At 39.9% G+C, this 19,750-nt stretch overlaps 1 protein-coding gene across 10 annotated transcripts in view; it reads right to left on the bottom strand.

Annotated features, from left to right (window-relative positions):
• Window positions 1-209: 209 nt before the first annotated feature.
• LOC121316754 (latent-transforming growth factor beta-binding protein 1-like) overlaps window positions 210-19,750 on the bottom strand; it is a 130,564-nt gene continuing 111,023 nt past the window's right edge. For all 10 annotated transcript variants that reach the window (XM_041251898.1, XM_041251901.1, XM_041251900.1 and 7 more), the window contains 8 exons: window positions 18,773-18,934; window positions 18,091-18,174; window positions 16,482-16,610; window positions 13,882-14,022; window positions 10,962-11,132; window positions 6,629-6,790; window positions 4,104-4,253; window positions 210-1,281 (listed from right to left, as the gene is read on the bottom strand). In XM_041251898.1, the coding sequence (XP_041107832.1) occupies window positions 1,121-1,281; window positions 4,104-4,253; window positions 6,629-6,790; window positions 10,962-11,132; window positions 13,882-14,022; window positions 16,482-16,610; window positions 18,091-18,174; window positions 18,773-18,934 (1,160 nt within the window). In that variant the 3' untranslated portion in view covers window positions 210-1,120. The remainder of the gene's footprint in view (window positions 1,282-4,103; window positions 4,254-6,628; window positions 6,791-10,961; window positions 11,133-13,881; window positions 14,023-16,481; window positions 16,611-18,090; window positions 18,175-18,772; window positions 18,935-19,750) is intronic.

Below are 19,750 nucleotides of genomic sequence, written 5' to 3'. Positions count from 1 at the left end.
CCATGAGGGAAACAGCCAGCCCTTGACGACAAGTCACAGCAGCAAAGGGGAGAGTCACAAAGCCCCCACTTTGCAGCGCATCTGACTAAATCACAGAAATATAAATCAGGCAGTAATGGTAAAACTGGGCTCAGTTTTGAAGTAAGTGCAAAGGCCGGAACAGACAAATCACAACTGGATCAGTAAGAAAATAAAATTACAAAAAGTGATTTATTTATAGAGGTTTAATATACAGCATAATATGTAAGGATTCGTACAAGAGCTATTTTTTTTTTTCCATTTACAGATTACAATACATAAACTGGTTATCATCTCTTTAGTTTAAATGTACAAAACTTACTCCAACGGCTGTTCCTTTTAGCAGCTTTGCAACCTGGCAAGACTTGTTATATTGCAGTTAAGTGCAGAAGACGTTTAAGAGTACACAATGGAGAACTGCACTTTTTAAAGGGCGTTAAAAAAAAGAAAAAGAAGCTACGGTAACAAAAAGGTGCCTGCTCCACAGGGCAGACAAGACATCCGAAACTCAAAGCCTGCCATTGTCCAATGTTCCAGACACAGAAAAGTACAGCTGTGTATAATATTCATCAATAAAAAAAAAGCCTAAAAATGCTTCTTTCAAAGAATTTACATTAATAACATTCTTTCACAGTATAATACATACTGCAGATTGATCAAATGCGGCTTAACAATAGTAATACAAAATATTTTCACCACTGTGTGAGCCAATGTTCCTATGCAATAAAAAATAGAGAGAAATGTATACTTTTTTGACAGGACAAAGCATGGTTAGTTCAATTGGTCAGTTGGCCTTTTTCACTTAAGTTTTAAACATATCGGCATGGAAACGCTCTGCCGTGATTCACTCAGAACACAACATGTCCACTCTGTCTATCAGTTCAGTGGAGCTTAGAGTCCTGTCCCGCTCAGCTCAATCCCCTTCTAAAAAAACACATCATATTTATACAATGCTGTTTTCCATACAGACACCACATCACATAGCAGGCTACGGTTTACCTTCATCTCAAGTAGAATATGTTTTTGTTTCATTTATACAGTGCAGAGTATATGGGCTTAGATTAAATAACTGGTTGTGTCTGTTCTCCTCTCTCCTCCCAGCTCACTCTTTCTCTGATTCCTCCGAACGTATGCAGTAGTTTGGCTGCTCTGAGCGCACAAAGCCCGGCAGACACACACACTTATAAGATCCTTCCGTGTTGATGCACTTAGCGTTCTTGCAAAGGGACATTTTATTGTTGAGCTCGGTGCATTCGTTCACATCTGCAACAATAAAAAAACAAAAAACAGAAAGACAGTGTTTTACTATTGGCAGAATGAAGGCATGGAACATGAATAGTTGTGTACTGGGAACGATCCTGGTCATGTCATAAAACACTCGTATTATAAAGACAGCACTCAATGTGTGGACAGTGGCCATAGATTACTATTTTGAACCTTCAAATTGGTGATTAAAATGGCCAGATACAGGAGATCACGGTTGGGGTCACTTCCTGTGTTTCAATTCCAATTATAAAATTTTAATTCAATTCCCAATTCCATTTCCCATTCTATTTCCTTTGAAGGAATTGGAATTGATATTTTAGAGACATAATAATTGTTGTGATTTGTCAGCTGCTTTCATTTAAAGCCAATTTAATTGACTAACAGTGATTTCAATTTAAGTAATTTGTTGCCACTGTGAGAAGCTCATTTTAACAGAATACTGCTAATTGCAATATTGATCAATGATGTGTTGGAATTGATTAAAAGGGAATTGGAACTGGGAATTGATTTTAAAAAGGAATTGGATCAAGGATTGTATCTGCTGGAGATTCATTATTTAGCCCTTTGTCATTTATTACCTGCCAAATCACTGGGAAACCTCAAACTAGAGGTCTTCACGGGTCCAAATTAATCAACCCAACCAACAACCGACAATTACTTACCAGGACTGTAAAATAAAAAAATAAATAAATAAAAACGATAAACACATTATCTGAAAATCAAATGAACTGAAGTACGATCTCGCAAATGCATGATTTTATTTCAAAATTAACACAAGAACAAATGGAATTGAGATGTAAAATTGGTGTTTTGCAAAACTCATTTTGCTTCTTTGTCCACAATAACAACAAATGATTCCCACGCTGCTTTCACGTCCTTCATAAACAAAACTCTGACTTTTAAGAAGGATCTAAAAGAAACCCCTTCGATATGGGACAGGTGTCTGCTGCTGCGCTCTGCAAGCCATGTCATGTGCTACTGGGGGAAGCCATTCCATGCAACAGGAATTAACAATGATTTTTACTGCCAAAGAGAACCTCTTTAACAGTAATCGACAGTTTGTGTGTTACTGAGTAAACAAAATCGGACCTGACCCGATCTGATCAATTTTGCACCCCAAAACCCGCTCGGTACAAATCGGGTCTCAGGTCCTCAGGTCAGGGTAGACGCGTGAAGACCTCTACCTCAAGCATGCCAGTGCACAATTAGCCTGCATCTGTGACACTTCTAGTGTCCGAAAAGCAACCAGTCAACATGGCTACGAAGCTGAAATCCTGCAGCAGCACTGTGCCCAGATCCAGCTCTGTTATTCCTTCCTGACATGATACCATGTTTAATTATTATTATTTATTTATTTAGCAGACGTCTTTATCCAATGCGACTTACAGAGACTTAATCCCTTCACCTCCACCCCATGTGACATATCTGTCTGTCCAGCATCAAGTAACATCAGAAAACATGTCATTAGTGTGAAAACCCAGACTAAGGGCTAAAGTTTTAATCCCCCCTGCCCCCCAGATAACAACAAGGCTAATTAAAGACGAAGCAGGACGCTTTATTGGTGCATTTGTGATGTGTCTCATCGTCACCAAGAAGACCATCACCATCATTACTGAGTCCACTTAGCAGGGTATGTGCTCAAGCTGCACAGAGTTCTCTCCATAAATATTCAGCAGAACATTCACAGTTCGAGAGCATCCTATTAATACATCCTGCCTTCGCTGCACCAGCATTCTTTTAGGCCAAGGAGTTTGGGTCCTGCAAAGTCTGTCTGACTGAAACCAAGTGTGGTTCGAGGTCAGGGTTTATTAGGGTTCATGTTGTGATCAACTCAGTTAACTGCTGCTTGCTTCTCTCTCTCTCTCTCTCTCTCTCTCTCTCTCTCTCTCTCTCTCTCTCTCTCTCTCTCTCTCTATATATATATATATATATATATATATATATATATATATATATATATATATATATATAATTTATACATAATGAACTGTAAAGGTAATTTTGTGCTTAGCACTGCAGTATAAATGGGGCAACTGTAGATGTTCCTTGCTGAATTACATTAACAAACACAATTAATTAAAAAAACATCAAAGCAAATGGCACCAAAAATAGCACCAAAACAAGACAATATTATCAGCAAAAAGTTCCAGTTTTGGTTCAAAGAATGTTTATCTTGCATACTAAATTCTTGGTATGTTTGTGAGTGAATTTGTGTGTGTGTGTGTGTGTGAGTGAGTGAGTTTTTGTGTGTGTGTGTGTGTGTGTGTGTGTGTGTGTGTGTGTGTGTGTGTGTGTGTGTTTTTACATCTATTCAAACTATTCAAATCCAGGATATGATCAGACACAGGCATAATTTACAGGGGGACCAGGGGACATGGCCCCCTCACTTTTTCAATGACAGGGAAATATCCCCCTCTAATTGAAGTAGTACTAAACTATTATTTCCACCAGGACCCTACGGAAAAGCCAATCAACTGAGACAGCGTTTGTGCTCAATGGGCTAGCTCAAGCAGAGAGGAGAAATCAGAGCCTGGTATTAAAGAACTGTTTTTTTTTCTTTTATTTTCTTTTCATTGTGAACTTTCTCAACCGTGACTGATGACATTTCTGATGTCTATGGTCTCAATACTAAAAAAATGTTTTCTATTTTCTTATTGTCGCGGAGTGGCTGTGAAGTTCACCCTCTTGTCCTCCGAAGGAGTTCACAACCGCAAAGGCACCAATCTCAATGAAATGAACATTTAGTTTAAATTTTATTACTAAAAATTAAAACTGCAGAAACTGCCCCAACAACCAACCAAACAAAAACGCTTCCGTACCAACGCAGGCCATCTTGGCCATGTTCAAGTGGTACCCATCGAAGCAGTCGCAGGTGTAACCCTCCTGCACGCGCACGCAGCGGCCATTCTCACAACCGTTCAGGATGCCACATTCTTCAGCCCGCAGCCCCTCGAATGCATCGTACTGATCTGCAAAACACAAACAGAGGCCCCCTACAGTGAATCACCGGGAGTGTGTGGGTTTGAGTCTGGCTCACAAGTGAATTGAATTTGTTGCCATAATGTAGCAGATGAAGACATTAGCCAAAAAAAGTTTCTTGGAACTTAGCCCCCAACGGGCGGAGTTTCCCACACGACCACAGAACACAAAACAGTTAGCACATGGGGGCAGGAGCACAGACCAGTGATGGGATACATTTGGAGACTGAATTGTTACCTCGCCCTCCAGAGCAGGCTTGAGGAAGATCATGTGACCACTGTTTGTTCCATCTTGAGGACTGCGGGAGTGTATCCCCGCCCCTGTGTGTATTTTATGTTATATGCTGTGTGTGTTTGTGAGTGGAGAATGGGAGAGAGAGAAGGAGAAATTAAAATAACAAATAATTGGTATACAACGTGCTGGCTCTCAACCAGCACGATGCTTGTTTGTCTGTTCGTGCAGTCTGTTTTGTCTGTCTATGTTCGTTTGGCCATTGTGCCCTTTATGTTGGGTGTTTTGTTTTGTTCAACCTTTTATTTTCTGTTTAATAATAAACCGGTGCAACAACGCATTTCACTTCACAGTGCTGTGTGTTCTTCTGGGTCTGACGTCACCACCACCAGCCAGCTTGTGAAAAGGACACAGTAATTCAGTACAGTCCTGGCTTAAGGAAGTGTGCAGCGACACCACGTTAACAGTTGCCATTTCTTTCACTTTCAAAGCATGTGAGTATCCTTTTCATTTACTGATAGGTATAAATCTAAACCAATACAGTAAAAACAACACAATGGTTTAATTACACACTATATCAGCTTTATGGTTTACAAAGAGACAAGATGTTATGGAATTGATGCAAACAGCTTCAATTCAATTGGCTCAATATTGTGATGGAGGGTAGTGATGATTTAGGAACGACTTGCTTGGACTCATATCTCTACTACGTTCATTACAGTTTGACACCATTTAGCTGACTAACTGTTTTTTCTGTAGTTGTAATACAGTGCCTGGCTTTCTTGTCCCATAATGAATGTGGAAGTCTCTGTCGTGCTAAGGGTTTCCTCAGTTGTATGGTTGTGTGTGAGTGGCTACTTGTTTGCTCCTCTTTTTCTTCCATATACTGGATCCCTTCCAGTCCTCCACAAGAGTATTGTGCTGTTTTGTCACAGAATAACCAAGGCAGTGCCTTTTCTAGACACAATGTGCTGATCCAAATAAAAAAAACAAGTCGTTTTTCGTCGTGATGGTTTCTTCACAGGAGTGGTGATATTTTAAAAGCTGTTTACAGGCTCCATGGATCAAAAGCAGCCTCCACTTCAAGCACCATTCAGGGTTATTTGAATTCAGTGGCAACCAGGCAGGCAGTGTGTCTATTTTCATTTCTGAATGACCCTTGCCTCTCCTGTTAAGGCTTTTATCTCTTAACTACTCTACGTATGAGGGCATGTCTATCTATACACAGTACGTGATGCATACCTGCCAACTTTTGAAAAATGGGCACTTGTTAGAGAAAATTTACTTAAGGTAGTAATGCATTACAATTGGCAATCTAAATTATCGGGAGTTTTTTGAGTCGCATCGGGAGACGGGAGATTCACCCTCTATATCAGGTATGATGGATGTAAGTGTGTGTTTGTGCATGTGTGCCTTGCATGGCATGTTTATATTGTGTCCTTGTAAGTAACTGCGAGCTAGGCTGCACGGTGGTTTTAGAGGGTCAATGACTTGAATCATTTTTCTTTAAGGCTCTGTCCACACCATGCCTTTATACCATATTAGTTGACTTAAACCGGCTTAAATATGGTTAGCGTCAACAATACCATACTTGAGACTAGTTCCAATTAGATCGCATCAGGTAGTGCGGTTCATAAGAAGTGTGGATGCTGCAGAACTACATTTTTTGTGTATCTTCTAATATCCCAAAATGCTTTCTGTTAAGTTTTGGTGTGTGGACATTACAAATACAGTACTGTACTCAGAACCGCCGCCTGATGGAGCTTAGAATGACCGTCAATATTGCTGGACCTTGTACAATTTCTGACTGTTGTTGTAAAATGGTGGATCATGGAGCGACATGATGAGATGCCGAAATCAAGGCAAATTGATACCTGGAGCGATGAAAATCGGTCAAGGAGAACTTCAGAGTTTAAAATGAAACGCATACATTATGATAAAAAGTACCTGAACCGGAACTGGATTTAAGAAATCAACTAACCAGCAGATGGCAGCAAAGAACTTTTAATGTAACGTTTTCAGGGCTCATCCTTTGAGAACAATGCACTGAATACCACATTATTTCCCAGCAGGCAGCATGGGTGAAGCAAGCTAACATGCTAGTGAAATATAGAATAGGAAGTGTGATACTTACGCTCCTCATCATGAAATACAGGTAAAAAACCTGGGCTGGAGGGCTGGGAATCGTATTGCACGCCTGGCACAGTGTAGTCTGCATCAAAGGGCATCAGGGCATCCTCCCCGTATCTCCGTCTGCTCCCAGACAGGGGCACATTGCACAGGGTGGCATAATCCTCTGGAGGAGACAAGGGGCAGGGTTAGGGAGACTCTGTTTCCACTCAAAACGTCCACACCTGCAGGCTGGTCCGGTCCAGTCCAGGTGGCTGGGATTCATTTAAATCGAGTCTCTACCTACCTTTGAAATCTCTGGGCTCCTTCTGGCTCAGTGGTCAGCTGCACAAAACACCTTAAGTAACATTTCCCATTACTTTTCCCTTCCCCCTTTAGTGTTTCTTGAGCTGAGAGTGTTGCAGAATACACCCCTACAGCTCACACCCCTGTGATTAGTCTAACTGCTTTGAACTCTCGGCAGCTGATATTTTTTTTGTTGACACGTTTTTATCAATTCAATATCAAAATCTGTGTTTTGTGGCTGCGTTTCTTATATACAGTATAATGACTGCCTTCCCTATTTATGACAATATTGGTACCATTGAACATATCTGGAAAATACTGTAGATGAGAAGTCAATATTTCTGCCTTCTTCAAAAGCCTAGATGTTTTTTTTGGTAAATCTAGAAAAATTTCAAGAAATAAAAAGATAAACTAATGGGCAGCAAAGGTTATATTTACTAAACATTTGCTCTAATGGATAGTTCGTATCTCTTTTTGGATTGTGTCTGTGGAAGTGTCTGTTTGTCTTTGTGTTTTGAAAAGCACAGTATTCAAAAGGGCCACAACAAGCAGGCTATTGATTTGCCTGGTACTAAATTCTCCAGAAGTGTCCACACTTCAAAACATGAACTGCTGTATATGCTGTATATTCATTCAATAGTCCAGCAGGGGGACTGGAACAATAGTTGCTGGAGAATTTGCCTCAGAACGAAGCGACAATGTGCACCTCAACAGGAACTGTGACCAGACCACTCAAGTACATTGTGGCTTTTGAGACCTGTGCCATCTAGTGGAGAAATGTAGATGAGCAGAATATTTTACTGTGATGTTCTTCACTACTTGGGTTAATTCATGACTGTGTCATTTAACTGTTAACACAACCATTACAATATAATTCTGTAGGAAAGCTGCTGTATCTGGATGGGAAAATAACTAAGTATTTCTAAGTAGCAACTCGTTTTTCATTTCTGTTTGACACGTGTTTCAGTTCAAAGTCAAAGTTTGGCTAATTTAAATTAGTGGCAGTGACTCTAGAGGAATTAAAGTTAAAGTAAAAAGAAAAACATTCCATAGCAGGCTTTTCATTCAGAAGTAGTATAACAAGATGTTCATTTATATTACAATTATACATTATACATTATTATACATAGTAATAACATGGTAATGACTGGATGACTACAAACAGTTTCTGTTCTGACATGTTAACAGCTGGTGGAATAGAAAAGGCCTTTACCATGTTGTTACCATGTAATTGCATCAGATCACAAGATGTTTTTCAAAAGCCCATCTCCATGGAATTACACAGTAGTTAACAATAAGAGCAGGAGCCACTGGTAATTAAACAATTACAATGGAATTACGTGGCAAGTAATCAGCAACTGCAATGTTAATCTGAGGGCACAAGAGACATGTTGGAGTTTAATTTGAACAAGATGCAGCCTCTTGATTCACCAGAACAATCTTCAAACACCTTGACTCTTATATAACATCTACCATTTTGTTTTATTAAAAGTCCTAAACTTTCATCTGGCATCAAGCATGAAGAAGACACACTCACAAAATGAGCAGCAAGCTGTGCAATAATCTCTTTCTTTAGTGCTGTGCTTTTGAAAGCCCCTCTAGTTATGGGCCATCTGGAGAGACAGCAGACTGTGAATGCAGTTTTACTGAAACCACAGGGAGGCTGTATTTTTTTTTTACTTTAATCAAAGAAGAAAAAAAAAGGTTATGCATGTTCTTTACATTGGGTTCACACAGCATCCCAAAGGAACGTCCAGATGAGAATCTCAGTTACTGTACAGCATTTCCACAAACAACAAAACGGGGTCTAGTTGAATGATCGAAACAGTCAAATGTAAAAATTATGTCTAATACTGGTTGTCTCAAAGAAAAGCAGGACCATGCAGCCATAATCCCCTGGATTTCGACATCCCAAATCCTGGGATATCTGCCAAACACAACGGCTGCTTGGGATAACCGTTTTCTGGCCGTGGAAAGCTTTTGCCTCGTAAATGACAATAAAACACTGTCATTTTATCAGGCCAAGTTTATGTCAAGTTTAACGGCCAAATAACAAAAATAGATTAAAAAAAGGTAAAATAATGATATTTATTTGCATTTTGGAGATGTATAAAAACAAGGGGCTTTACTTCGACACTGAGGTAACTATTCATATATTGTTTAGAGCATTGAATATAAGACCCCCTGAAGCATTAAACAGGAGTTCCAGTCGAGTTTTGACACAGGAGATGGCACATCAATTATAATTAGCTGCAAGTGGATGGTGTGATCAGCAGCCAGCAGTGCATAAAGGATTGGAGCCGGACAGGTTGCTCTATGTTGCTGCCAGGGCTGGGAGATAAATTTCTTCCCTGTCTCCAGTCTCACTGGCTATTCACTGATCCTTAGAAGTGGAGCCACAGAACAGGCAGGTAAGCTAGACAGTGAGCAATCACACTGCACTGTCCTAGGGACACCATTCATGCGGAACTCTCTGACTTGCATGCAAATGCATGAGCACAAATGGTTCAGTTGAGACGAAACACACTGGTTTGCAGTTCTGCTACTATTTTTGATAGGCAGCTTAGACACTGCCACTGAAACACAGACAAGTAAAGTAAAGCATTCTGAAAAGATGGAGAAAGCCACTTTGGGGAAATACTTGTAGAAATTTGATAAATGCATTATCTATTATATGTGATAGTATAGCTAAGGCCAAAAGGTTTGCATCACCCTACTTAATTTAAGATTGAGACATAGCTAATATATATATATATGACAAAAAAAACCTCAAATTAATTAAAATTGTCAGAAATGGTCCTCAATAGATTCATACTGTACAGTGTCTTGTCAAGACAACAGAAGGTATGTGATCAACCTGTCTGGTTCAATGCCAGTGAATTAAATCAACAAATGGGATTGAAATGTGCAAACAATTTGCCAGCTTAGAAACCAAAGCAGTCTGAACATGCAGATGATTTCAATGATCTGTTTACCCGATGGAAGTCAATGTGGACTGACAACAGCTGGCTGACTTAAACATGAGAACTGCAATAGAGTTGCAACAAACCAATAAATTAATGAAATACCTAGAGAATTTCTTTTTTTCTTTTTTAAGTTAAGGCAAACTGTTCAAGACTAATGATTTAAAACAACATCTCCAGGCCTCCAAAGGCAGCAGTTGAAAACAAGCCAGCTAACTGACATCTATGGAGTCACAGTGGGTTTAAGGACAGTAGTGCTGAGGTACTGTACATGTATTTGAGGTTATGCAAGTAATCTGGCTGTGATTAAAACAGAATTGCTGTTGTGCTATTGTGTATCTATTTATATATCAAGATATATATATATATATATATATATATATATATATATATATATATATATATATATATATATATATATATACACACACACACACATATGCTGTGTAAAAGTCTTAGACATGTTGCATTTTTTTGATTATGCTTCAGATACCACACCTTGGAAATTGAGTAATGGGAGCTATTTCACTCAATGTTTTTCCTTCTTTATGCAAGTTCCAAGTGCGTGCCAGGGTACCTGCCTCTCCTCCACTTCTGATAACAGGCAGGGCACCAGGGCTGGGTTTATATTCCCCATTAATTTCATCCCTCTTACTGTAATTACCTAAACCATGGCTGGGCTTCGGTCCGTGGGTTTATTGGTTTAGATGATTGCTTTCATTTGATGAGCACAAGTACCAAGAGGAACAGTGATGTGAACCTCCTGGAGATAGATGCCTGGGTAACACTGTGGATTTTAAATTAAATATAGACCAAAGAGAGAATAACTGTAGCTAAACACAGAGGGGAACAGATTATTCTTACCAGTAAAGGGTGTATACAATCAAAACATATAGAGCTGTTAGATGGGGCTAGTCAGTCTTGTAAAAATGTGCTGGAAAACCTTCATGAGATAAAAGTGGCACATGCTTTGCTAGAAATATACATATTATCTGAAAAGTATAGTTGAATAACGCCATGGAACACAGGAAATAAAGGTCTGTATTTTTACCCAAAAGTAGAGGTTGGGACTTATTAGTATTCACTTACCAGAGGTTTTTGAAGGACAGAGGGCACAGTCCATACCCCAGCCATCCCCATGAAGACAGCAACACTCTGTGTAAGTAGTCTGTTGTCCAACCAGCGGATGGCTGCACATGAAGTCCTGGCTCACTTCCTGCCAGCAGATATCCTGGAACACCTCACTTTCCTCACCGTGCTCTGAAAATAACCAGCAGCACCCACATCTTACATGGCACATAAGAAAATGAACACATTGTTTTAATAATGGGCAACTCGAGGGCTATTGCACTTCAGGGTTAATGTAGCTACTTTAGGAACAATTGAATAATTGAGGATGTGGTTGGAATAAAGACCTGAGCCCATATACCACTCCCTGGAGAAACATAGAAACACATGTACAGGTGTGGTGACACTCATACGCAAACTCATTAATATGTTGATTTCAAAACAAGAACAGCTGTCCTAGATTTATTTAATACAGTACACCCTCGCTCTAACAAATCTGCTGGGGTCCAAGCCTTTTGTTCGTTATATCGAGGGGTTCGTTATAGTGAGAGGACAATCAAAATAAACAACAAACTGTTGGAGTAAGTTAACGAGGCGAGACTGTGAATGAAAGCAGAGTTACGTGTACCTGTTAATGAGACGAGACTGTGAATGAAAGCAGAGTTACGTGTACCTGTTAATGAGGCGAGACTGTGAATGAAAGCAGAGTTACATGTACCTGTTAATGAGGCGAGACTGTGAATGAAAGCAGAGTTACGTGTACCTGTTAATGAGACGAGACTGTGAATGAAAGCAGAGTTACGTGTACCTGTTAATGAGGCGAGACTGTGAATGAAAGCAGAGTTACGTGTACCTGTTAATGAGACGAGACTGTGAATGAAAGCAGAGTTACGTGTACCTGTTAATGAGGCGAGACTGTGAATGAAAGCAGAGTTACGTGTACCTGTTAATGAGGCGAGACTGTGAATGAAAGCAGAGTTACATGTACCTGTTAATGAGGCGAGACTGTGAATGAAAGCAGAGTTACGTGTACCTGTTAATGAGGCGAGACTGTGAATGAAAGCAGAGTTACTTGTACCTGTTAATGAGACGAGACTGTGAATGAAAGCAGAGTTACGTGTACCTGTTAATGAGGCGAGACTGTGAATGAAAGCAGAGTTACGTGTACCTGTTAATGAGGCGAGACTGTGAATGAAAGCAGAGTTACATGTACCTGTTAATGAGGCGAGACTGTGAATGAAAGCAGAGTTACGTGTACCTGTTAATGACGCGAGACTGTGAATGAAAGCAGAGTTACGTGTACCTGTTAATGACACGAGACTGTAAACTCTCGTTTGTAAACTTTCTTTTGTTCTTGTGTTCTTTTGTTTCAAGGTGCACCAAATCTTAATCCAACATGCAAGAATTTATTTATTCTTTTATTCCAAATCAACCCGACATGAAAAGTTAATCAGATCCTCAAGTTTTTTTCTTTGTTTTTTTTGTTGGTTTTTTAAATCAATTTTGCTTTGCCGCATGGTTGCTGAGACAAAAGAGTTGATTTCACTGCGGAGGCGGCGTCCCGTGTGTACAGACTGGGGTGTCGACAGGGTGCGTTATATTTTGTTGCTTTTATTTGTGATCCAGGTTCTTGTAGCTGAAGGTCCGTTATAATGAAGGACGTTAGAACGAGGGTGTACTGGACCTGCCGATAAATAAATACTACTTAAAGGCAATTAAGGGTATGAGAACATGTACCAGCACACCCCTAAGAAAAAGTACACAGAACCACGTATATCCTGCAAAAACTAACACAGAATTCATATAGAGGGGCTGAACCCTGCAAATTGTTTACCACTCAGCTGACGCAAACAAAAATAAGCACTCTGGCCTTTAGCAACTGGCTGCCCACTTGTGCTCTATTAACACTGACACTTCTGGTGACTTCACGGTTATGTTCTGCAGAACTTCTGTGCTGCATATGCTGGGCTATGACTGTAAACTTTATGAAAAGTGCCGCTAAATTTACCACCAGTTTACTAACTCACTCTAGTTCACCTGACGATACAATACTGTGGGTCTGCATGTGGGGAGGAATGGTGTCACAGAAGATTTCCATTGAAGAGCCATTTACATTATAGACTATAGTGGGCTCATCATTACTTGCTCAGATGCAGCCTGTGATTTATGCATGAGTGGCACAGCCTGCTGTTGGTCTCTGGTACAGTGTTTCCATTACATCATGAAATGATGCTTAGGGGCCAGTTCTCCTCTCCAGAGGTGTGAAAAACAGATGTTTCCACGGATCCAGGAAATTACAGAATTAGCTGTGCAGTTTGGGTGCGCTTTGATTGTAAAGGATAAACAAATGACAATCTTGCAGAATGATGTAATCATTTTGTACAGGGTTTGGGAGGCTCTTCACTGAGAACAACACTTAAAGGTTCAAAATTCAATAAACCTTTAAACTCAAGGGAAACACTAAGGACATATCTTCAGTTACCTAATGCCAGTAGCTATTTCCCTTCATAAGCTCTGTTAATTACATGAATTCATCTCTACCCTCTAGGTTTCCCATTGACCTAAGCTGGCTTTAGCGAGCTGTCAAGAACTGCTGCCGAGTCTGAGGACAGACAGATGTGCTTCTTCGTTAGTTAGGTTGCTATTGGCATTTCTTTCAGGACAGAAAGGCGGCGTGCCGATGAACGAAGCCCTCCGGTTACTTCCGATCTTGCAACCTCAGTATCATTTTGAAAGGGGATACCATTGTGTGAATCTGCATCGAACTGGGCTGAGCACAATAACAGCACACCAGTGTGGGAACAGGATGGTGCTGTCGGCCTTTGTCTTTTGTTTTATAATATCAACCTCCTAAGAGAATGATTCTGTGCCGCTCCCATTTCATTGCGCTGTGGCGGCTGCTCTTTCCCCAGTCTACACAGGCAATTGTAATAAAGCTCACCTGTGACCTCTGTGGTCCCAACGCAGCGCTTTCCTGTAGTGTCAAGGATCATTGGGCGTGTGCAGAAGCAGTTGTATGACCCCTCCGTGTTGATACACTCACCGTTGATACAGCTTGACTCATCTTGACACTCATCAATATCTGCAAAAAGAAAATCATCACATGATCTCGGCTGAGGATTACATCACATCTTTATGATTGACCTTTACAGTTATGTATTCATTTGTAACAGCCATTTCTTTCAGCCACACAGTGGAAAGCGGGAGAATTTTAAACTGCTATTCTTGGTGGCAATTTAACATCTGCTGCAGAGCTCCCAGTAATATCAGCAGTCAGGCTTCTAAAGCAATGCATTTTTTTAGAATTAGAGATGTGTGGGTAGTTAAATATGTGCATAAATAAAAAAAAAAGGATAATAAAAACCAGTATCTCAGGTATCCTGATCAGCCCACTGTCCACTGCGCCTTTCCAGTTTTTTTTCATTCAATTCAGTGAGCTGTAATTTGTTATGTGTCCAGCAGATGGCAGTGGTATATAGTATACCCTGTACAGAAACCTATTGGATCTGCATTTGAAACTAATTCAGAGCTTCTCTCCACAGTAGCGATATCCATGCCCCATTGTAGATACTGATGTTCTATCTAAATAATTTGGGTTTAATGGCTGTATAGCAGAAAAGTTAAATCTGTATTTCAGACACAAAAAAATTAGAAAAAGTTTTAAAAAGGTATTTCTGAAACTTTACAGCAAAGATACTGGCACAGTGTTGTTGCTTATGCAACCTGTAGTAGCGTGCTGTGACCTAAATACGAAGGGCAGCCCTGATTGATTAGACATGCCAAGCTACCATTAAGATAAAAAAATATTTAGTTTTCCGAACCGGACCCGGTACTACAGGACCGACGCAGCACCGTCCTCTTACCCTCGACCGATCCGATCCGCAAGTGTTTGTCCTTTACCAGTTTTCTGACTGTCGTTCATAAAAACCCGATGACAGGTTTTACAAACAATGAATCTACTCACATGTTAATTAGTTTCAATTGCTATGATTCCAAAAGAATTCCACACTACATGATATAAACCCTGCGCCATCTTTTGTTTCACCTCATCCACAGAGATTTTTTATATCACCAAGCAAACGTGATAAAAGGCTCTTGTGACTTATCAATACAAACCGAGAACACTGCTTAGTCAGTAATCCTCCCTAAATACCGGTACATTTACCTTCTAATCCGTTATTTGGGAAAAGGTTACAGACGAGTATGCTGAAAGGACAGAAAACATTTTTTATGATTCAAATTCAGACCCGAGCCTGACCCAAAAATGACATTTTCCGAATCGCTTTGTAGGTCACCACGGGCACCCAACACTACTGCAGGACTCCACCATGAAGGCCCTCGCCCCTATCAGTGGTTAGCTATATTTCTTTAAATAGCTTCTTTATCTGAATTCTCATTCTCAGGAACCTGTAAGTCCTTTTTGCACAGCAGATGGAAAGTGGCAATGCTAGCCGTTCCTGTCAATTTGCCAATATTCCTCAACTAATGGCGTGAGAAGACAATGCTGTCAGTCTATTGATGCAGTCCAGGCTCCAGCTTCTAAATAGCTGCGTAACTCGTACAAAACAGAAGTGTTCATGGTGAGGCTGCAGTGCTAACCCAAATCATTTCACCAGATGTTTAGTGTCCAGCACTGTCAAGTATCCTTCAGGGATTGAAATCCTACCTCTGTTCAAAGACTACAGATTAATTTAGGAAATAACTCTGGCAGTGAGTCAGAATCCTTCGCTATCTCTAGGCTAAATTTTCAGTCTCTACAGCGTTGTCGTGGAAGATAAACGTGTCTACTGAGCTCAGAGCTGTGAAACAGCTTCGCGACCTCACGTGCCTGCATTCCCCTAGAAACAATCTCTGGAGGAACTCCAAAGGCAGTGTGTGTGTGTGTTCCAGTAACTTTGCCCTTTAGAATGTTAGGAGAAAGAAAAGAGATAACAAGCATATCTTTGTGCAGTACTGGATCACAAATTTCAGTGCCCCATTTACAACTAGCTGAAAGTCTACTTTCTCATCCTATGCTGTAAGTTACAGTTTGTGAATATAATTCCTGATGTCAACAGGCAAAATTCAATACAATGGATATTCCTCTGACCTTTCTAATATAATAATCTGTTGCTGGTTACGACACTAAATGGCCAAAGCATGTGTGCGGCCTGCTACCAAAGCCCACAATGTATAGTTCCTGGAAACAGCTGTGTCTTGAACAGTATTGAAGGTTTCTGTGATTTGGGTTTGTCACAGTGGATCATAATGGATTGAGTGCTGTCTGCGGGATCAATCCATTATGATACACCCTGGTTTACGCCTTTCGCTGGTGGCTTTTCTGCAAATGTTGACCTTCCAGGAACATGTCCTGATGGACACGTTGGCCAATGCTGCGATGACTAGCACTTCATAAATAAATAGCACTTCAATTGAAAGCAAACAGACGTCAAAACGGGGAATAATGCACATAGGGTGGCTGGCCTCTTCTCCTTTGCCTTTGTTCCTAAATAAGCAGCTTTCACACAGCGCCTCATCGTACGCCCTGTTCAAGTCTCTTACCCAGGCACTGCAGTTTCACCAGGTCATAATACAGGCCCTGCTTGCAGTAGCACTCGAAGCCAGGCTGTGTGTTTAAGCAGAACCCATTCTTACAGATTTCCTGTCCAAACAAAACACACTCATCTGCATCTGTGAACAGAAAGGAACACATGTTCAGGAGCCTGGTGACTAAGCACTAAGCATTCTGAAACAAAGCCAGAGAAGGTTATAACATTAGTGTCATTAAGAAAAACATCCAGTCCAAAACATGAAAGCTGTATACATTTCTCATTGTGGTATGGAACACTAAATTGTCCCCAGAAGTGGCAAGCAGTACTGTTACCCTATAGATCTGCTCAAACACTGTATGAGGTAAAGTTGTTATTCTGACTGATTAGAAACTGAAAGATGGAAACAGAGCATGTCTAGTGAATAGATCGTTCTTACTTTTGCAGTAATAACCCCTGCCTGCATTCCCTATTTACAATGCATGCATCAAGTGAGAGCGCTGACCAAACTTTCTCTTCATGCTAATACTAGCCATAAATTCAACACAAGGAGGCCACATGTTGTAACCCAAGGAGATCATGTGTTAGTCTGCATTCCACAAAGCTTTACTTGTAGATTAAATCACTTTTCCTATTCTAAAGACAGCGGCCCAACACTTGAACACCAAACTCTACTTAATCCATTAAAACAGACTTTGGACCCTGAGATTCAAGAGCTGACAAAGTGAAAAAGTACTGTACAGCTGATCCTAATTGCACTAAATGGTCAGATCTCACAGCCCACTTATTCAGAACAGCAACAGCATACTTAGTTAATTAGGTTCTCTAATATTTTCTGAAACATTACCAGGAGCCCTCAAAACTCCACTGAAACTCATCCAAACCCAAACAGGATGCAATGTAAAAAGATTATTGCAAAACAGTTCATTTTCCACACCACACTGGTAATGGAAAATTAACTGAGCCCCAACTAAGCTTCAATTCAGACTGCCTCTCTGACATTATTAAAATGATCTACATTGGGATGGATTCAAGGGTACCGTATGTTGGTATACTCAATGCTGCAACACATTGTTCAGAATATTTGTACCTATTATAATAATTCTTAAATTACTGAGAAAGATTATGGTAATTTTAGAACCAGACCTTTAGCCTTACAAATCTCCACACAGTATAATATTCATACAGTACTTAATTTGGGATAAAACAATAATAATGCCCTTTTTTGTGTACCAAACATACCAGCTTTTCTCTGTTTCAGAAATACATGCTTGTTATAGTATTCGGCATGTATGTATAATTTTTGGTTCATTTAAATAGTTCACCTTGAATGTCTATTGTATGTAATTCACTGTGCTGTAGTGCTGCCTGGTTATGAGGTGGTACGGTCATGATTCCCATTTGCACTCTTGTTATAATGTGGATCACCAAATGTCTCTTAAATACAGCGTTATAAAAGGAGAGCACTGTACTGTACTTGATGCTGTAAGGATGTGACTGACAGCAAGAATGATATTGCAACACATAAATATTTTCACCAAGGGCATTTGTATTCTCCTAAAACTATCCCAGCACTAAGAAGACATTGTGATGCTTGGTGTTCCAGCTCTACCAGGCTGTACCTTTGTAGTTCTCTGCAGTGGAGTAAGCGGAGTCTCCATTGGGAATTAACCCTTTCCCTCCAGGGCACATGGCAGAAAAGGCAGCTGTGGAGGGAGCATGTAATTATTAGTCTTTCACCGCTCTTTGGAATCACATTTTAATTGTTGATGAATTAATACAGTTCACCAGAATGTTCTCACTGCTGACACTCATCCTCTTTACAACCCCTGATCACCTGGTCACGATGACCTTTGTTTTCGTACGGCTTAGGATGCTCTGATTCAGGTTGCAGTGTAACTGTTGTTGTTGTGCTGCGCTACTGAAAGCACACCCAGTGCCTTAGTGCACTTCCGCAGTGAGCCAGCACATGAATCCATAAAATGACTTGCGCAAACCTAGCGCTCTCATTGGTAAATATCCCACCACGAATTACACTGGTAGAATCTCATCACCTTAGTTAATTTCTTAGCCATTTCAGAAGCTTGTATGCGGCTGTTTATGTAAAACTTACACTTCTTTGTGGTGGAGAGATTTACTGTTGAATGTTAATGCTTGTACGCAATATACAATACAACAGACATACAGCAGTTTTCTAGTGAAACAGAATATTAAATGAACTGAAGCAATAACAGCAGGATGGTGCATTTATTCTGTCCTTAATATAAAAAAGCAAACAAATCAACAGTAACACTTGTCCCTTACCGGTTCCTAAGACAGGACAGGGGAACATTTCACAGTTGTCCCCCCAGCCAGCCCCCAGTGTGCAGCAGCACTCTTCCTTGGTGACGTTGGCGGTCAGGACGTTATCACAGAAGTTGGCATCATTTAGATTATAGTAGCATTCTTTTCTTTCTACCAGTTCAGCTGGAGATGATGAAAGAAATTGAAATGTAACATTAAAAACAAGTAAACGTTTCAAAATTGAAATATTCCAAGTTTCAAATTGATATGCTTTATTATTTTATACAATACTATAGAAGAAATTAAAAGCAAATATTAATATATTAATATTTACAAACAACAAATATTTATTTAAAGCCTCCTCTTCCCACCAAAGTTGTTTCAGTAGTGCCTTAGCTTTCAGTTCATGGACAATCATGTAATTACTTTAGAATTACCAGCATTCTTACATTTTAACCGCTTTATAATATGCAGTGGAAAATGGCTTAGTAAAAAACATCTTGTTACTTGATGTAGACACAAAGAATACATGCATTCCATCAGTGATAGCTGCCTTGTTATTACAATGTACCTGTCTATGTAAGTCCATGTCATTGATGAGTTGGTATTGTAATATTAATTCAGTTCCATTCATTTTAAAAGTAATGTTACCAAATCTACTGCATAGAATCAATCATGAGCAGTGCAGGCTAATGGTTTTAAGTAGCAATTCTTGACGAATAAAACACACACACTTGTTTACATGAGCACCATTAATTCAACCCTTAGTATGTTTGTGCATTGCAAAAACAAAGTAAATTCGCTGAATGTACGGAATATATTACTGTGGGAGAAATGTCATTTTGCTATAAAGTACTATCAGTAACACTTCATGTTAAATGTGTATTTACAGTGTAGTTACTAAATACATGCGCATTTACACTTAATTACACTGTTATTATGCACTGTTACAATGTACTTATTATGCAAATCTTATTTGCACTATATGTACACAATTGC

The sequence above is a fragment of the Polyodon spathula genome, chromosome 6, assembly GCF_017654505.1.
Source record: "Polyodon spathula isolate WHYD16114869_AA chromosome 6, ASM1765450v1, whole genome shotgun sequence".
NCBI classification, from domain to species: domain Eukaryota; kingdom Metazoa; phylum Chordata; class Actinopteri; order Acipenseriformes; family Polyodontidae; genus Polyodon; species Polyodon spathula.
This window is presented reverse-complemented; position numbering and strand designations above follow the sequence as displayed.